Below are 16,496 nucleotides of genomic sequence, written 5' to 3' on the forward strand. Positions count from 1 at the left end.
GGGAGGGAGGAATGGGAGGATACAAGGGATAGGATAACCATTGAGATGTAATATGAATAAATTAATAAAATAAAATTTAAAAAAATAATGAGAGATGGTTAAAAAAAAAAAAGCAAAGAAGGAAAAGGAGGTGAACAAAAGGACAGTGGCCTGAGAGTTTCCACAGTACTTGCTGTGTTTTCATTGGCTGATTTTTAAAGTTGGAGGAAACTTTAGAGGTCAAATGCCTCCGGACTGCCTTTCAATCACGGCAATGACCTGATCACAATAATCATGAGTATGGGACACACGAGAATCCAAAAGACTAAGAAGAATTCAGGGGTTAAGAGTGAGAGACAGGCTTTGGGGTGCATGTGCTGGGCGTGGCATGAGGAAACAGACAAGGAAAGACAAGTCATAGAAGACAGCAGTTTCATTTACCATGGCGTTGGAGCCTGATTAACAGGTTGCCTTCAGCGCCTGAGCACTTCTTGTCAAGGAGAGAGAGGTAAGGCATTCCAAGAAGACAGATCAGTGCTAGGAAAGAGAAGGAAGTAACAAGTTTTCCTCTAGAAAACTGTGCAAAAGGTGAAGAAAAAACCAGGGTGATGTGCATCAATCTGAAGAGAGAGCAAGTACGTAGTAGCCCTACGGAGCTCTTACGCCAGCGTCATTCATCGCTGTTAACTCTTATCAAATGAGGGGCTAGGTGCTTATCATGTACAGAGAGGCTGACTTGCAGTTAGCCTTTCTATCGTAAACCGTTTTAGTACTCCTGAAGAAACCAGCCCAATCTCAAATGAATAGTATTCCCAAACTCCAGTGTGTGTGTGTGTGTGTGTGTGACGCACCACTGCAACCACCACTACCACCCTATAAGGGTAATCTTTGACTGAGATGGTGTCTTTGTCCTCTATTCAAACTCAAACCTAAAGTTCTAGGGCCCAAGAAAAATGAGCTCCAACATTTCACACCTGTCTCCCCGGATTTCCCCTGCAGAAGTGCTCACCACGCCGCTGTCCTGGCTAGCCAACTAAAACTCAGACAGCAGTGTGTCTGTCTCCTCACTAGAGCCCACACGAGCTCTTCACGCAATCTTCTTCTCTATGATTAAGAGGTGAACTTTCCCAGTTTGTTCCTCCCTTTTGGAGGGCACCTTCCTAGAATGGGTCTTCTCTGGGTGCTGCCTGCCTCACCCCAACCCATCCTTGGTCCCCCCTGTGCCAATTGGTATAAGGGGCAAAGGTCTCAGACATGATTCTTTTCTCAAGCTTGGTGCTCCCAGATTCAGAGTACCAAGTTAATGCCATCCATCCCCCCAGAGCTTTAAGTGGATTCAGTGCTAAAATGTGCACTTTAGATAAAGAAATGGAATATGGCTGGCTCCATGTGGAGGGTAGGAAGAGGTAAACAAAACCGCATTGGGAGGCCATGACGTCAGGAATCAAAAGCTTTATTATTACCCAGGAAAGAGCTTCAGAGCTGATTTTTCAACATCTTATCCACAGACAGTTGTGTCTTAGAGAAAAAGCAAAGCCAATGAATGTCAGAGGTGAGACCTCAAGGCCTCGTGGTAGATGAGCTTTGTGGGGATGAAGAAGAGCAGACAGAGAGTTCTAGAAATATTTCTGCAGGAAAAGCAGCGGAGAGGAGACATTCTGGCTGCCAGGACTTCGGCCAGTGCTGCTTTCTATTTTCTTCTTCCTCAGGTCAGCAGCAACCTCCAGAGCAGCAGCTAGAGCCCCCAGACTGCTGCTGGCTGCTGCCACCACTGCTGCCGCCGCCACTACCGCCACAGCAGCTGCTGCTGCCACCACTACTGCCATGGCTGCTGCTGCCGCCACCGCTACTGCCACAGCTGCTGCCGCCGCCGCTGCTGCTGCCGCCACCGCTGCTGCTGCTACTGCCGCCACAGCAGCTGCTGCCGCCACCGCTACTGCCACAGCAGCTGCTGCCACAGCAGCTGCCGCCACCGCTGCTGCCACAGCACCTGCTGCTGCTGCCACCACTACAGCATCCAGAGCTGTGACGTCTGCGTCGGAGAGAGAATCGGGACCTGTGGTGGCTCAGGCAGCAGCCACCACCCCCAGAGCTGCAGCATCCCCCGGAGCTGGAGCCACAGCAGCCCCCAGAACCCAGGCTACAGCAGGACGAGGCTGGAGGACACTTTGGGGTCTTGCACTTGGGAGGAGGCTGGCTCTGTTGCTGACTCTGCTGGCAGGACATCTCAAAAGGAGCTGGGTAAAACTGAAAGATAACGCAGAAATTTTAAGTTCAACAAGCCCAGATGGCACTCTGAAGACTGAACCACGAATTCACAATATTTTACCTCTACAGTGATTTTAAGTTTTAAATCCAAATCTCCTAAATCCACTTCCAAAAAAAAAAAAAAATTACAAATGATCTTAATATAGATACTTCATTCTCTCAAGTGAATTCAGTGTAATGTCAAAAAGATGCTGATCACAAGCTTCCCCTTGCAGAGAAACCCTTCCCTCCAAACCCTCTTTTCCCCTTGTTCAAGAGTTCCTTCAGCTCCACCAGATCCCCCCTTCTGCCCAGAAAACCAGAATCGGAACCTCTCTGGTCTGGGAGACCTCGTACCTGGCTCAGGCACTGGAACAGACCTCTAGGGAAGAACTGGATTGAGGTGCTACGAGATGCTTCTGCCTTTTATACAGTTCTGCTCTGTCCTGAGATCGCCATGCATGGGATACTGATAGCATCTTTCATGAGGGGTATGTATGACTCCCTCCCCTTACATCCCAAGGGCCCAATCCCTCCCTCTATAAGCATCTGAAGTATTAGTGCACAGAAAGGGCCTCTGAGAATTGCAAACCTGTAGGGCAGCGATGGAACCTTGCACACTTCACACACAGCTCCTGCCCGTCAATCACACAAGCAGCTCTGCTATGCTCCCTCCTTCCTGGGCTGAGCCAGTTCAGTTCCAGAGATCAGAGGGTAAAGATACTGTCTGTTTTTTCTTTAGAATAGGAAGTGGAAGAGGACATTGCCAAAGTGGAAATTAAATGGACCCTTTAGAAGAACAGGAATCCAAGATAAAACCCCCCTGGGAACCAAATGGGACTCTTTTCATTCTAAGTGTGACTCTTTTCATTCTAAGACAGTGCCATGACCTTGACCGAGAATGCTGGGTATTCTATTGATGCTATTTCAGGCTGGCCTAATGCAGATATTATGGGTTGTTGGGATTCTCTTCCTGTCTGAACTTGACATACTAAAAAAAAGTCAATGAGCATTTGGCACGGATAGTTTTTTGTTTTTTTTGTTTTTTGTTTTCAAGTGATCAGAAGTCACTGGTCCTACAGAATACAGTTTAGACTGCCCAGAGGGAGAGGGACAATGTGTGTATAGCAGGCGAAGCAAGGGGAGAATATTCAACTGAAGTTGCTAGGAGGTGGACTTCAGCTGCCATCATCCCAAAGGGAAAAGCCTTTTTATGTATATGACCTCAGGTGGAGAGTTTCCTTCTAATGCTGGAGCTTCTGAGCACCTATGATGGAATACAAAACTTATTTTCCCTACAAAGAAAGTTCCATGCATAGGCTAAGTCCTCTGGAAAGGGGTGGATGGGCTCTGGTGGGAGGGAGCAGCAGTGCCTGGGGTCCACGCAGGGGTGGATGGGCTCTAGTGGGAGGGAGCAGCAGTGCCTGGGGTCCACACTGGGGTGGATGAGCTCTGGTGGGAGGGAGCAGCAGTGCCTGGGGTCCACGCAGGGGTGGATGGGCTCTGGTGGGAGGGAGCAGCAGTGCCTGGGGTCCACGCAGGGGTGGATGAGCTCTAGTGGGAGGGAGCAGCAGTGTCTGGGGTCCACGCAGGGGTGGATGGGCTCTGGTGGGAGGGAGCAGCAGTGCCTGGGGTCCACGCAGGGGTGGATGAGCTCTAGTGGGAGGGAGCAGCAGTGTCTGGGGTCCACGCAGGGGTGGATGGGCTCTGGTGGGAGGGAGCAGCAGTGCCTGGGGTCCACGCAGGGGTGGATGAGCTCTAGTGGGAGGGAGCAGCAGTGCCTGGGGTCCACGCAGGGGTGGATGAGCTCTGGTGGGAGGGAGCAGCAGTGCCTGGGGTCCACACTGGGGTGGATGGGCTCTGGTGGGAGGGAGCAGCAGTGCCTGGGGTCCACGCAGGGGTGGATGGACTCTAGTGGGAGGGAGCAGCAGTGCCTGGGGTCCACGCAGGGGTGGAGGGACTCTAGTGGGAGGGAGCAGCAGTGTCTGGGGTCCACGCAGGGGTGGATGAGCTCTAGTGGGAGGGAGCAGCAGTGCCTGGGGTCCACGCAGGGGTGGATGAGCTCTGGTGGGAGGGAGCAGCAGTGCCTGGGGTCCACGCAGGGGTGGATGAGCTCTGGTGGGAGGGAGCAGCAGTGCCTGGGGTCCACGCAGGGGTGGATGAGCTCTGGTGGGAGGGAGCAGCAGTGCCTGGGGTCCACGCAGGGGTGGATGAGCTCTGGTGGGAGGGAGCAGCAGTGCCTGGGGTCCACGCAGGGGTGGATGGGCTCTGGTGGGAGGGAGCAGCAGTGCCTGGGGTCCACGCAGGGGTGGATGAGCTCTGGTGGGAGGGAGCAGCAGTGCCTGGGGTCCACGCAGGGGTGGATGGGCTCTGGTGGGAAGCACGTAGCTTGGTCATAACCTACATTCCAGGACCAGGTCCCAGCTTTGCTCTCTCCACCCATGCATGCCCATGCCTCTTGCTCATTTGTCCCTGTAAGATCAGGCTAATGACAGTCCCTAGCCCACTGAGAAAGGTAACATATGTAAAGGTCTCAGAGAAAAGTCTTAAAAAGAAAAAAGCGCTACCGGGAAGAGACTTGATGGGCTGTGATCCTATAGTGGGGGACAAGGTCCCCTTTTGTCACAGACCTAGGGGAGGGGAGTAGGATGAAAGAGGGAAAGAGAGGGGAACAGGAAGATACAAGTGAGGGGATAACAAATGAGATGTAATCTGAATAAATTATTTAAATAAAAATAAATAAAACAAAAAATGAAAGTGTTAGCATGTTAAAATTAAAAAAAAAAAAAAAAAAAAGAAAAGAAAAGAAATAAAGAAAAACCTTCAAACAGGAGACTGCATTGACGTGCTGATGTGCCAAACGACACCCATCAACATACACGGTCTTTATGTTTTTATGCAGCAGTTTAAAAAAATAAAAGTCTATGAAAAGTTACTGGATTTCAGAAGTAAGAATTATCAAATCAGTATACATCCCATCACTTCGGTAAGTGTGACCTGCCTCTTTTTGAAACGAATACTATGTGAGATGACGAAACGATGTTTATCTCGCAGGGCCATTTGCAGATTGAGCTAATAGTCATTAAGCTCTTGGAATGCCTTGTGCCCAACACAACAGCTCTGATGTCACATGTGTTGTCTGATAACAAACGATTAAGAGTATTTACTTGTCAGTGATGGGCATATGGAGACCACATTCACGAAAAGAAAAGCCACTTGTAACCCCATCCTCAAATATTTTACTATTTCCCTTCCTTTGACTGTTGGCATGTGTCACCTTTAGTGATCTGTGTTTTGCATTGACTTTTCATAGCTGTCATCATGCTGGTTATGTAAAGGGTTTTCCTATTAAATTTTCAACTTGACGCTTTGGTGGGAACATTCCCCGTGTAGTCCATTTGAAGTGTGGATGAGGGAAAATCATTTCACAGACAGCACGCCCTTGTGGCAGGAGCCAGTAAGTCCTAAGACAGGCTCTGTGTTTGAGCCCCAGCCCCTCACCTACCAGCAGTGTGACCTTGGGGGAAAAAAAAAAAAAAAAAAAAAAAAAAATATATATATATATATATATATATATATATATATATATATATATATATATATATATATTAGCTCTCTCCCTCACTGTCCTCACTTTGAAATGGGGAAATAAGTAGCACTTATTTCCCAGAGCAAGTGACTAGCGTGTACACACCTCTTAGGATAGTACATGGTATATAAGAGAAATAGTTAATAAGTATTACAAAATGAAACCTGACACCAGGCTACCTCTGAAGTTTACAATACAAGGAACAGGTTGGGCTTAAAGACCCTGAGATGGAGAAGCAGATAAGCTCTTTCATCTGCCGGATCTCAGCAAGAACCACCCCTCCGGGGCTTAGAAATATAGGAGGAATGCACAAAATGGCTCAAAGTTCTAGAAAAAGAACCGCAAATGGAAGCTAAAGGAGTCATAGGCTTAGAACGTGAGTTTGGTAATGAATAAAAGGACCAATGCCTGTCTGCTAACGGTTATTTGGATGGGATGCACATCTGCCCACATGACGACACAGGTGACATCTTTGAGCTCAGAAATCTCTGAGAGACCTAATTTGCTGTTTTGTAGGTAGTAGATGTTTAATTTTCATTTCTTTGCCAGGTTGAATTTGCCATTCCGAAAAGAAGACAGATGTCTCCAGCAAATCTGTGCTAAGACCTCTTTTTTAATGGCTCCCATACAATTTATGGAGTCCTAGACTATCTGAGCAGGATGTTGGCTGCTACTCATAGACGGGGATTTTCTCAACCCAAGCCACGGCGCTCTCCACGAGCTCACTGAGCAGTTTTAATGAAAACCAGGAAGAAAATCATTGGTTTAGATCAATTCCTTTTTTTAATAGAAAAGAAAACAGACTGGGAGGTGGAAAGAGGCACCAACTGACTCACACGAGGTTAGAGACGGAGTTGAACTCCAAACCCTCCTATCAACCATCTCCCCATCACAGCACTGTGCCTCTTAGATGAAAACTTAATTTCTTCATGTGATTTTTTTTTCTAACAAGAGTTACTTCATAAATGGTCATCCCTTTAAATGTGTGGGCTCTATAGCTGAAGTTTAAAAGCACCTCAGGGAAAAGTTTTACCTCCATAGAGTGTGTACAGACATTTCCTTTGAATCACTATTCCTGAACCAATGCGGTGTGATAGTTACAGTATTTACATGGTACTTGGTATTTTAGGCAACCTAGATGTGGTTTTAAGTATCTTAGAGGAGGTACATAGGTCAATGCAAATAGTTATTCTTGTATATGAAATACTTGAACATGGCAGGACCCGGGGCGGGCGGCGAGGTGGTGACAAAGTGGGAAATTCTACAATCCATCCTTGGAGACACCTGGAATTTGCGATCTAAACATGGCTATTGAGGTTTGAATGAAAATAGCCACGGTGACTCACGGCCTGAATCACGCTTTTTGAAAAGTCATCATTACCTCTATCTCCCTCCACAACTAAGAATGAAGTCTCTACCTGAGAAGGATTATCAGGTATCGCCAGGGAGGGGCCAACTGGCAAGCCCCAAGGAGCCTCCCAGCTCAGTGCTGCTGTGGCCCATCGTGCAGCCTTGGCCACATCTGAATTACTCTAACTCACAAAAGATTGACATCAGTGAGATTCAAATGTGGGCCTGACCTGCACATCTTCTTCCTGGAGGAAAACTCTTAGAAGAAGCAGAAGTGCAGTCTGGACATCAGTCTGCGCATAAGGCTGCAGAAGGACCTCAGGCTTTGCTGGTGAACAGACCCAGACTGCTCCATTGCCTCATATGGACACTTCTATCCGTTGGGGATGGTCCTTAAAAACCTGTCCTCTGGCTTTCCTATCTCTACGTTCTTTTGTGCCAATCCTGCCCTGGGAACTGATTCTAAGGAGCAGGGGCTGAGCACAAAGCTAGTCTCACCCTCAACGTACTGATGCAGGATTTGACATTGTGAGGATGACCTTGCCTTGTTTCCCTTATTTTACTTTATTCTGTTTTTGTTTGTTTGTTTGTTTGGTTGGTTGGGGTTTGTTTGTTTGTTTGTTTTGATACAGGGTCTCTCTGTGAAGCTCTACTTGTCCTGAAACTTGCACTGTAGACCAGGCTGGCCTTAAACTCACAGAGATCTGCCTGACTCTGCCTCCAGAGTGCTGGGATTAATGGTATGTGCAACCACCGCCCGGCTTGTTTGTCTTTTTTTAACATCGATGAGTGTCTTGGTGTAGTCTCTGTAGTCTGTAATACGCACCCACCCCCACTTTTCAAACCTGTGAATGTTTTACCTTACACAGCAAAAGGGCCTTGGCGTGTTTGACTAAGTTAAGAGTCTTGAGATGGAAAGATCTTCTTGGATTATAGAGGTGGGTCTAATGTCATTATGAGGGTTCCTCTAAGAAGCAGGCAAGAAGGCCAGCGTCAAGGAAGAAGACACAGCAAGGGAGGCAGGTGCTGGAACCTGCTCTGGAAGCTGGAAAATGCAAACAGTTTCTCTCTCGCCACAGCTACAGGGAGTGCTGGAGGAAAGGCCTCTACAAGTTCTGCTATAAATCTACAAGTACCATTTCCTTCCTTCTTGGACACTGTTGTCCCCGATAATGGAATGTTTGAGATAACAAAAGCAGGGGCACCAGGGGCTGACTCGTGGCTGCCTGGAGACCCAGGTGTATGCGTGAGCAATTTCTGAAAAAACCTTGTCTCCAGGCCCTGAGCCAGTCCAGTTCAGCCTGGCCATGTGTACGGGTCCCTGACCTCTAGGATGCTCATATCCAGCTGTGGCGTTATCTCCGGGAGGAACACTCCCACATCTGGAGCCTACAGCAAGGATGTCCCAGCATCCTCTAGGATAAGTAGCTGGAGAAAGGTGGATTCCTCCTGTTGGAGAATAAATAAATACATGGGGTAGGCACTCACATAGATTTAAAAATAGCCAGTGAGATTCCCAGAAGCTCATGTATTGAGGCATCTTGTTTTCCCAGCTGGTGAGGAAGTGACATGCTCAGGTGCAGTGGGCGGGCTGGCTGCACAAGAGCCAAGTACACCAAGGCAGCTGTAAAGGTTCTGCTGTCCAGCAGGTGACACTTCCTCAGCGGGGCTCACCTGACGCTCACAACCCCACAGAGCTGTGTGTCCATATTTGCCATTGTTAGAGGAACTATTCTAGCAGGGATTATATATAAGTATATTTTATATATATCATATATAAATATAATATATTTAATATAACTATACATAAAATTATATATAAATATATAACATATTGTATTATATTAAATAAATATTTTATATGCACCCACATATATATATGTGTGTATATATATACACATATGTATGTGTGTATATATATATACACACATATATATGCACACACACACACACACACACACACACACACACACATATATATAAAGCCTCAACTCACACTGAGAACCTACAGAAGAACAGGCTTGGGGTAGACAGTGAGGAGGCAGGATGGTACTTTCGACCATCACACAGTAGCACTCCTAAGAGTTGATATCCAGCTGAGAGTCCTCACTGAAATGTAATGGGAGCAGACTCTGGTGGGTAGTGAGCAAAAGCCAGGCAAGAGGAAATAGACAAGCAGTGTGTACCATGAGCTTCAATAGTGTAAATAGTACACTGATCCTATTTATTTTAGCCTTTAGATATGTCTGCAAGATATATAAATGCATTTCATTTCAGAGTAGGAGATGACAAGCATTTTATTTTTTATTTTTTCTTACATGTGTTTTCTAATCTTACTTCTTTGTTTGATTTGTTAATAATCTTCTTTATTTAATATTTAAGTTAGCATAGAGATAGTATACAGACCAAAAACGTTAGAGAAGTCTCCACTAGAATGACATTTTGTATTCTACTTAATTTTTGTTTTGAGTTTCTGTTAGCACCAGGGAACGTGCTTGCCACCGGAAATACAAGGACGGAGGAGTTGTTACCCACAGCGGAGTCTCCAAGGCTCAGAACACCTCTCCCTGCCTTGCTAGCCTCTACTGTGTTTCCCTTTGGCTAAGTACCAGAATATGGCGCAAAAATGCACCACATGCCCTGGGAAACATGTGCTGAAAGCCACCGTGCCTGCAGGAAGGAGGCCTGGAGCGCCGAGTGGGAGGAGCAACAAAAGCAACATTGGCGCCAAAGTCAGGATAACTCATGTGGCCTGGCTCAGCACTCCAACTAGCGACTATGGATTCTGGGTTCAACTCTTTGTACGTCAAGTCATGGCCACAGAATACCAGGAACTTACTATGGATCGAATTAAAGTGTGGGCTCCAGTAGTGGGAAAAGTTAGCTCTCTACCTCAACCTGGGCAAAGAAAGATACCACCTTCCGCTCGGAGACCTCATAGCTCAATTGGCTGCATTCACACTCCGGAAGTTTAGGACACTTCCGTTGGCTTTGTCCACCTGAAGTCTAGCTCCAAAACACAAGGCAGATGTGGTAACGGGAAGGAAGAGAGAGCAGAGGGAGAAAGGCTGAAAACAGCGCGTGGGGCAGCTTTTTCCTTGGACTCCATTCTATGGTAGTGCGCATGTCAGTTGATTTTTAAAAGTCAGCCAAAGTGACTCTTGCTTGACACAGAGAAAAATATCCATGGATTCTAGCACCAGCACTTGTAACTGCAGTCGAAGCTGCCGTTTCTTCAGCTCTTTTCCTTCGGTGTTAGATGCTACCCGCCCACCATGCCCACTCCTGCTCAAGGCTGAACCTGTCCTGCCATGCCAAGGCTTCCTCAGCCTGATCAGCCACGCTTTGTCTCTGGAGCACAGGCAGGCCATAGCTGACTCATGTTTCAGGCATCTGGACAATTTCACAGATACGTGAAGGCTTTGGGTTACTGATGAAACGGCTAAGAATTTCCTGCTGTCTTCGTGCCAGTGTTTTCCATCAAACTCCAGCAGAGTCCGAGGACTGCCTCTGTCCTAGGTTTGCAGACCATTCCATCCAAGGGAGTCAGGCTTAGATCGTCTTTCCTAGCTTCTCTACTCTTCCTCTAACACACACACACACACACACACACACACACACACACACACACACACACACACACAGGAACACACCCATGCATGCACAAACACACATGAGTGCAAACGTTCATACCAGCACTTGCTTCAGCGTCCACAAATCCTCTCTCTTCTTTCAGTGTGTTCCTGAGAGACCGCCCCCGCCCCGCTTCTGTCAAGTGATTATCTCCTCCCATCCTTCACTCTGTCCCCTGATGACATCAATTGTTCCCTGACTCTCAGCTGGGCGTTGAGTGGGCATTCTGTTAAGCACTGCAAGGCTCCAACTTCATGTCACCCTCCCAGGCTCCCTCAGTTCTATTATGGTCAATCAGGTAGGCAGTTAAAAGAGTGATGATAGACATAGGACATGCTAGGGTTGGGGCCAACTGCTCACAACAATCCCTGTGTACAGTTCTGCCGGTGCCAGCTGCAAGCTGCCTCAGCTCTACCAGTAAATGGTCCCAAGACCCAAGGTTAGAAGCCATCTTACTTCTTCTACCCCATATCTAATGATGCACACAGATTTATTCCTCCCAGCCTCAACTCGCTCTTTTCCTCAGATTCTTCCCCTCCATCTAAAAGATGACCAGTCTGAGCATATTGAAACTTTCAATGGCTCCCATGCTATCTCCAAAGGAAAATAAAAAGCAAAATTTTCCCAAATGGTACCCGGGTTCTTAACAATTCAACATCTTCCAAGAACCTTTTCCCATCGTGCTCCCTGTACCATGTAGGTGCTATGTGGCCTCATCAAATTTGTGCCATCCATAAATGTACCCAGATGCACTTGCCCCTTAGGCATAGCCTTAATTTCTTAATGTGCTTTCAGGCTCCTGCCAAGGACCTTGTCTAGGAAACCTGCCCAGACAGATCCCAACACTACTGCTATGGAGTGAGCCCTATAGAAATGTCTGTGCTGGACAGCCTTTCCTATGGAATTCAGAGCCTCCCCGTCTTAGGGCGGCATGTTTATTATTTCCACATGGCCCAGTATATCATTAAGCTCCAAGGAGACCTTCTGAAAGTAGGACCCTGGCTTCCCTAAGAACAGGTGCCTTGGGTTATTCATCACAGTATACTCAATGGCCCATAGCATTCAGCAAATAGTTCTTGGATGAAGAAAGAACCAGTGGATGAGTGAGAGCTTGCCATCGTGGTCACAGAGGGAGGAGGGCCCTACAGGGCCAGTGTGGCTGTGGCACAGCAGGTTCTGACTTTGACTCAGCCTGATTGAACTGGAAATTGTGACTGAAGTCACTTCTCTTCGGCATGTTGCCTTGGTCTCCCAGGGATGCTCGGCAAACACCGGGTGTTTGAATTCCTTCCTAGGGAAATTAGGTGACATCAGGTCATGCTTGAGCTATTCTTAGACTTCTCAGGTCACCTGGAGTCCGTCAGGTATCTGAGCCATCTCTTCCAGAGATTGGTTCAAGTAGTTAGGAAAGGTGCTTCAGCCATGGCATGTCTTTTCCATAACTGCTTACCTCACTGATCACATCAGGATTGAGGGAGTCTAAGAGGTGACATGAAATAGAACTTTACAGTGCCTAAAGGGGCATCCATTTAACCCATTTGAATGCCAGGGAGACTTGGGTAAATCTTATGGGAAGATTAAAACATGATCAATTTCTGTTGCTGACTCCGCCCCCCCCCACAGACACACACACACACACACACACACACACACACACACACACACACACACACACACACTTCAGACAGGTGCCTTAGGTGAGCAGGAAAGGGCTCCTCAATTTGGTGGCTCAGATACTGCTATTCTGAGGAGGTTACTCTGTGGAATCCCTTTGGATGAACTTTCTGGACCTCTTGTGAGTTCCTGGAATACACTGAACCATCCTAGTGATCAGAGTCTTCTGCTATAGACAGAGCTTGGATCCTGAACAAAACTTTAGGTACCAAAGACACGTGATAGTTTTAGATTTATGGTACAATGTTCCTAAATCCCAGAAGGTACTTGAAACACAGGTGATGCTCACTAAATATTTGAAGTAAGAATGAAGAGGAACAGAGTGAGAGAAAGGAGAAAGGAAGCTAAGTTGGGTACTGTACTTGAACTAGCTGGCATCAAGCTGGCCCTGACTAGACACTGCACAGCCTATACAGAATGCAGAAGATCAACTTCCCAGACATCTACTGCTACTAACCTCAAGACCCCTGGACACAAAATATCATTTACTTGAGCAGAAAGTCTGTTGAGTTGGAAAATGTCATCCTGTAGGTACCCTTTGTGGCGCATGACCAGTGATCTAAAACCGTTTGTTTTTATATCTTACAACTTTGGACTTTCCATGAACATCTCTTCCGACAGCCATCCCTGGGAGTACAGAAGGACCAGGCTTAGAAGTACTTTGCCCCTCAGTTACCAAGGTGATGTTCTCATTGGGAGCCAGGATGTCGGGGAGTGAATAAATTCTATCAGGATAGTAAGACATGAGAACTAGTGAGGAGCTACTCATCTTTAAAGTTGAATCAGTTTAGCAGAGTAAATGCAGTAAAAGTAAAATTAACCAGGAAAGGGAGAAACCTACCCTTGAGTCTCAGGTCTGCTCGGTCAACACTACAGCGTTGAACATCTTTCATTCCTTCTCCGAACCTTAACGTTTTTAATCAACAAAACGAGAACTTATCATATGCTATCTAAATCAAATGAGATCACATGCAGCAACCAAGGTACCTGGTGAGCCACAAAGCACTAAGAAAATATAAGCTAATAATAATAATGATGATGATGATGATGATGAGAGAAACACAGTCAGCGAAGATGACGTGATAATCAGCTTGGGAATGGCATTGTCCCTCATATAACCTGAAGCTTTATGTGATGTCACTGGTTATCTAAGAGGAGAGACAGGCAGGTGAAAGATGAGCATCAGTGACACTTCTGGGCACTGTCTACCTAGAAGACAGAACTAAAGAAAAACACCTCTGGCCCAGTAATGGCAGTAAGACGTCTGACGGCTAATCTTTGTGACCTTGCCTTGACCCCCACAAGACTCCTCTGGCTGCTGGAGAATGATTACTTTGGTCTCACTAGCTGGTTCGGTAGCGCCCCCCCCACCCCCACCCCCGGAACCAGAATGTTCAGTGAGACAATACCTGGGCCGGGGAAGTCATTTGTCTCCTAAGACCAGTATAACCTCATAAGAACAAGGAAGAAGCCAGGCGACATGACCTCTGCAGGGCCACCTCCCCGGAGTGGACACGGCGGAACCTAAGGTCCTCCTCAGGTTGCCTCCTGGGATGCCTATGGTCCATGGAACCGTGGCCAAGATCCAAACGCCAGTAATGCCTTCTACCAAGTCATGGCATGTCCGAAAGGCACCCGGAGCTGTTGGCGGGCTCAGCCACTGGCTAACCACTCAGTCTTTGAGAACAAAGGGAGGTAGCAACAGAGTGCCAGGCACTGTGTGGACCTGAAAGGCGTGAGTGGGGAGAACACACAGCCTCTGACCGTGGGAGAAGGTCCTGGGTGAAGGCGGGGCTTGAGTGGACAGATGCCTAAGCACACACTTACAAAACAGTGTGCTGGGTGCCGTTGGACCTCCCAGGATACCTCAGTGGTGGAGACAACAGCTGATAATACTCCGTCCTCCTTTTAGAGTCCTACGCTGCTCTGTCAGGGGACAGATGCCTTTCTCCCAGCAGTCTGTCTACGCCTCCAACTGTCTAAGCTAGGAGCCGGTTCCCAGTGCTGGCAGGAGGGTATCTAGGTCACTTTGGATGACTTATTTAGCTTCTAAGACCCTCGGTTTCTCATCCATAAAGTGATGCTTCGTTTTCTCACTAATAAAACAAAAATATCTTTTTTTTTCCCCTGAAAGCAATAACTGTGTGCTAGACTTGGGGACATAATTTGAGGGCACAGCAGCAAGCAGAGGTCTGTCTGCTCATTGTCCTAACTGAACGTTCACTCAGGACAGATACCAAGCAAGGATGTGGCAAAAGTTCATAATCTGTGACGCTAAAGAACTTCAAGGAAGGTGGCGGTGGTGGCGCACGCCTTTAGTCCCGGCACTCGGGAGGCAGAGGCAGGCGGATCGCTGTGAGTTCGAGGCCAGCCTGGTCTGCAAAGTGTGTCCAGGACAGCCAGGGCTACACAGAGGAAACCCTGTCTCAAAACTAAGCCCCCCCCCCAAAAAAGAACTGCGAGGAGATGGACCAGCCATGATCCCCCCTGAGGCACTATAGAATGTAAATGAAAGTGTTCTTTGAGCCTCAACGCACTGTGTAAAGAGCATTTCGCCTGTCTGTCCTGCTACTGTTGCCTCTCCGGCGCAAAACTGGGGTCAGGATATGAGAAAGATAAACAGGAAAACAAGCAAGCACTCAGATACTCTCATGTAGCCAGTACTTATACACAGTCGCTCCCAAAGTAAATATTACTTCTCCAGACCAGGACAGGGATGTTCGGAGGCTAACTACTATGCCCCAGGTGGTGGAAGTTCAGGGATCAGACACAAAGGTCAAGCAGATGTCTCTCTGCCGCTGCCCGGCAAACAAGGCAGTGAGTGCTTCCCCTCAGCGTTTTAACTTTCCGCTCCTCAGCTTCTGGTGAAGTGAAGCGGAACAGCCGCACTCCCAGTCAAGCTAAGAGAAAATGGAGCTCCCAGCTAGGAAAGAGTGGGTAGTAAGGTGGGGAGAGATCCTGTGCCGGAGAGCCCCGTCTCCACCTGCTGTGATGGCATGTTATGCGCTGAGTCCAGCTCGGCTGCGGTGGACACTGAGCGGACAGATACAGAATCCAAAGGCTTAGAGAGAGAGGAGCTGGCTGCAGGGCTGAGGCAACAAAGCGAAGCGTGCCGGGCCCTGTTTCTGAGCCTGCTGGCGTCATTATAACGTGGAGTGGTTCCGTAAGGCCAAGTCTCAGGCTGATGTCTGTGCTTCCCGCCCTCTGTGAGTCTCCTCACACTCTCTCTGCCCCTGAGGAATCCACTGTTTCTCTGTAAACCGTTTGAGACGTGGACCTTAACACTTTACTTCTCACTAACGCAAAGATCTTAAGGATTTGGGTTTAGGTACCAGGAGGAGAGTCCTGTACAGCGACCACAGAGACAGACGGACTGATGAGTCCTGTACGGCAATGCAGTGACTATCAAGACAGATTTCTACCATATGAGGAAACTGGGGACCAGAGCCAGAGTAGAAAGTGACAGGATTTCTGAATCCCTGCCCCAATAAGCCCCAGTCTTCTTCTTCGTGGGGCAAAAATCCTGCATCGTACATAAAGGCAGAACTCGGCCTGTTTTCTCAAGAGTCAAGGAGTTGTGGGTGAATGTTGATCTCTTTCTAGAGCTAAGCAGTAAGTTCACCCAGAATTGCTTATCTAAAAGCCTGAGTACAAACGGAAATAACTAAGATCTCCATAACCCCAGCTGCTGCTCTAAAAGCATCATCCTTTGATTGAAACAATGCCCCCTGGTGGTACTGTAGGAAAATCCACCTATTGAAGTCAAACTCATTTGAACCTGCGTCTTGAGGGGGGTTTATTTACTATGTCTGACTCTCGCTTTCTAAACGCGTCGTCGTCGTCATCGTCATCGTCATCATCATCCTGCCCAACTTTTGGGTTTTGGTCTAAGAGTGTGACCTAAAATCTGAGCTCACCAGCATGGTGCCCAACAAGTAAAGCATTCAGTCAGTGTGTTCCCTTCCCTTTTATGACCCCTTGTCTTTTATGATAACAGCCTGCAGCTTCCATAGAGGAAGGCGCG

The 16,496-nt window shown here is 47.6% G+C and overlaps 1 protein-coding gene across 2 annotated transcripts; it reads right to left on the bottom strand.

The window, feature by feature from the left end:
• Window positions 1–1,416: 1,416 nt before the first annotated feature.
• Window positions 1,417–2,700, bottom strand: LOC127199501 (late cornified envelope protein 1A-like). 2 transcript variants are annotated; one of them, XM_051157629.1, is made up of 2 exons: window positions 2,584–2,700; window positions 1,417–2,226 (listed from the first exon to the last, which is right to left on the bottom strand). In XM_051157629.1, the coding sequence occupies exon 2, from the start codon at window positions 2,203–2,205 to the stop codon at window positions 1,690–1,692; it is 516 nt and encodes a 171-aa protein (XP_051013586.1). In that variant the 5' UTR covers window positions 2,206–2,226; window positions 2,584–2,700; the 3' UTR covers window positions 1,417–1,689. The 2 variants fall into 2 exon arrangements, with proteins under 2 accessions (XP_051013586.1, XP_051013588.1); XM_051157631.1 differs by having other exon boundaries at window positions 2,559–2,602.
• Between the last annotated feature and the right edge of the window lie 13,796 nt (window positions 2,701–16,496).

The sequence above is a fragment of the Acomys russatus genome, chromosome 15 (genome assembly GCF_903995435.1).
Source record: "Acomys russatus chromosome 15, mAcoRus1.1, whole genome shotgun sequence".
NCBI lineage: Eukaryota > Metazoa > Chordata > Mammalia > Rodentia > Muridae > Acomys > Acomys russatus.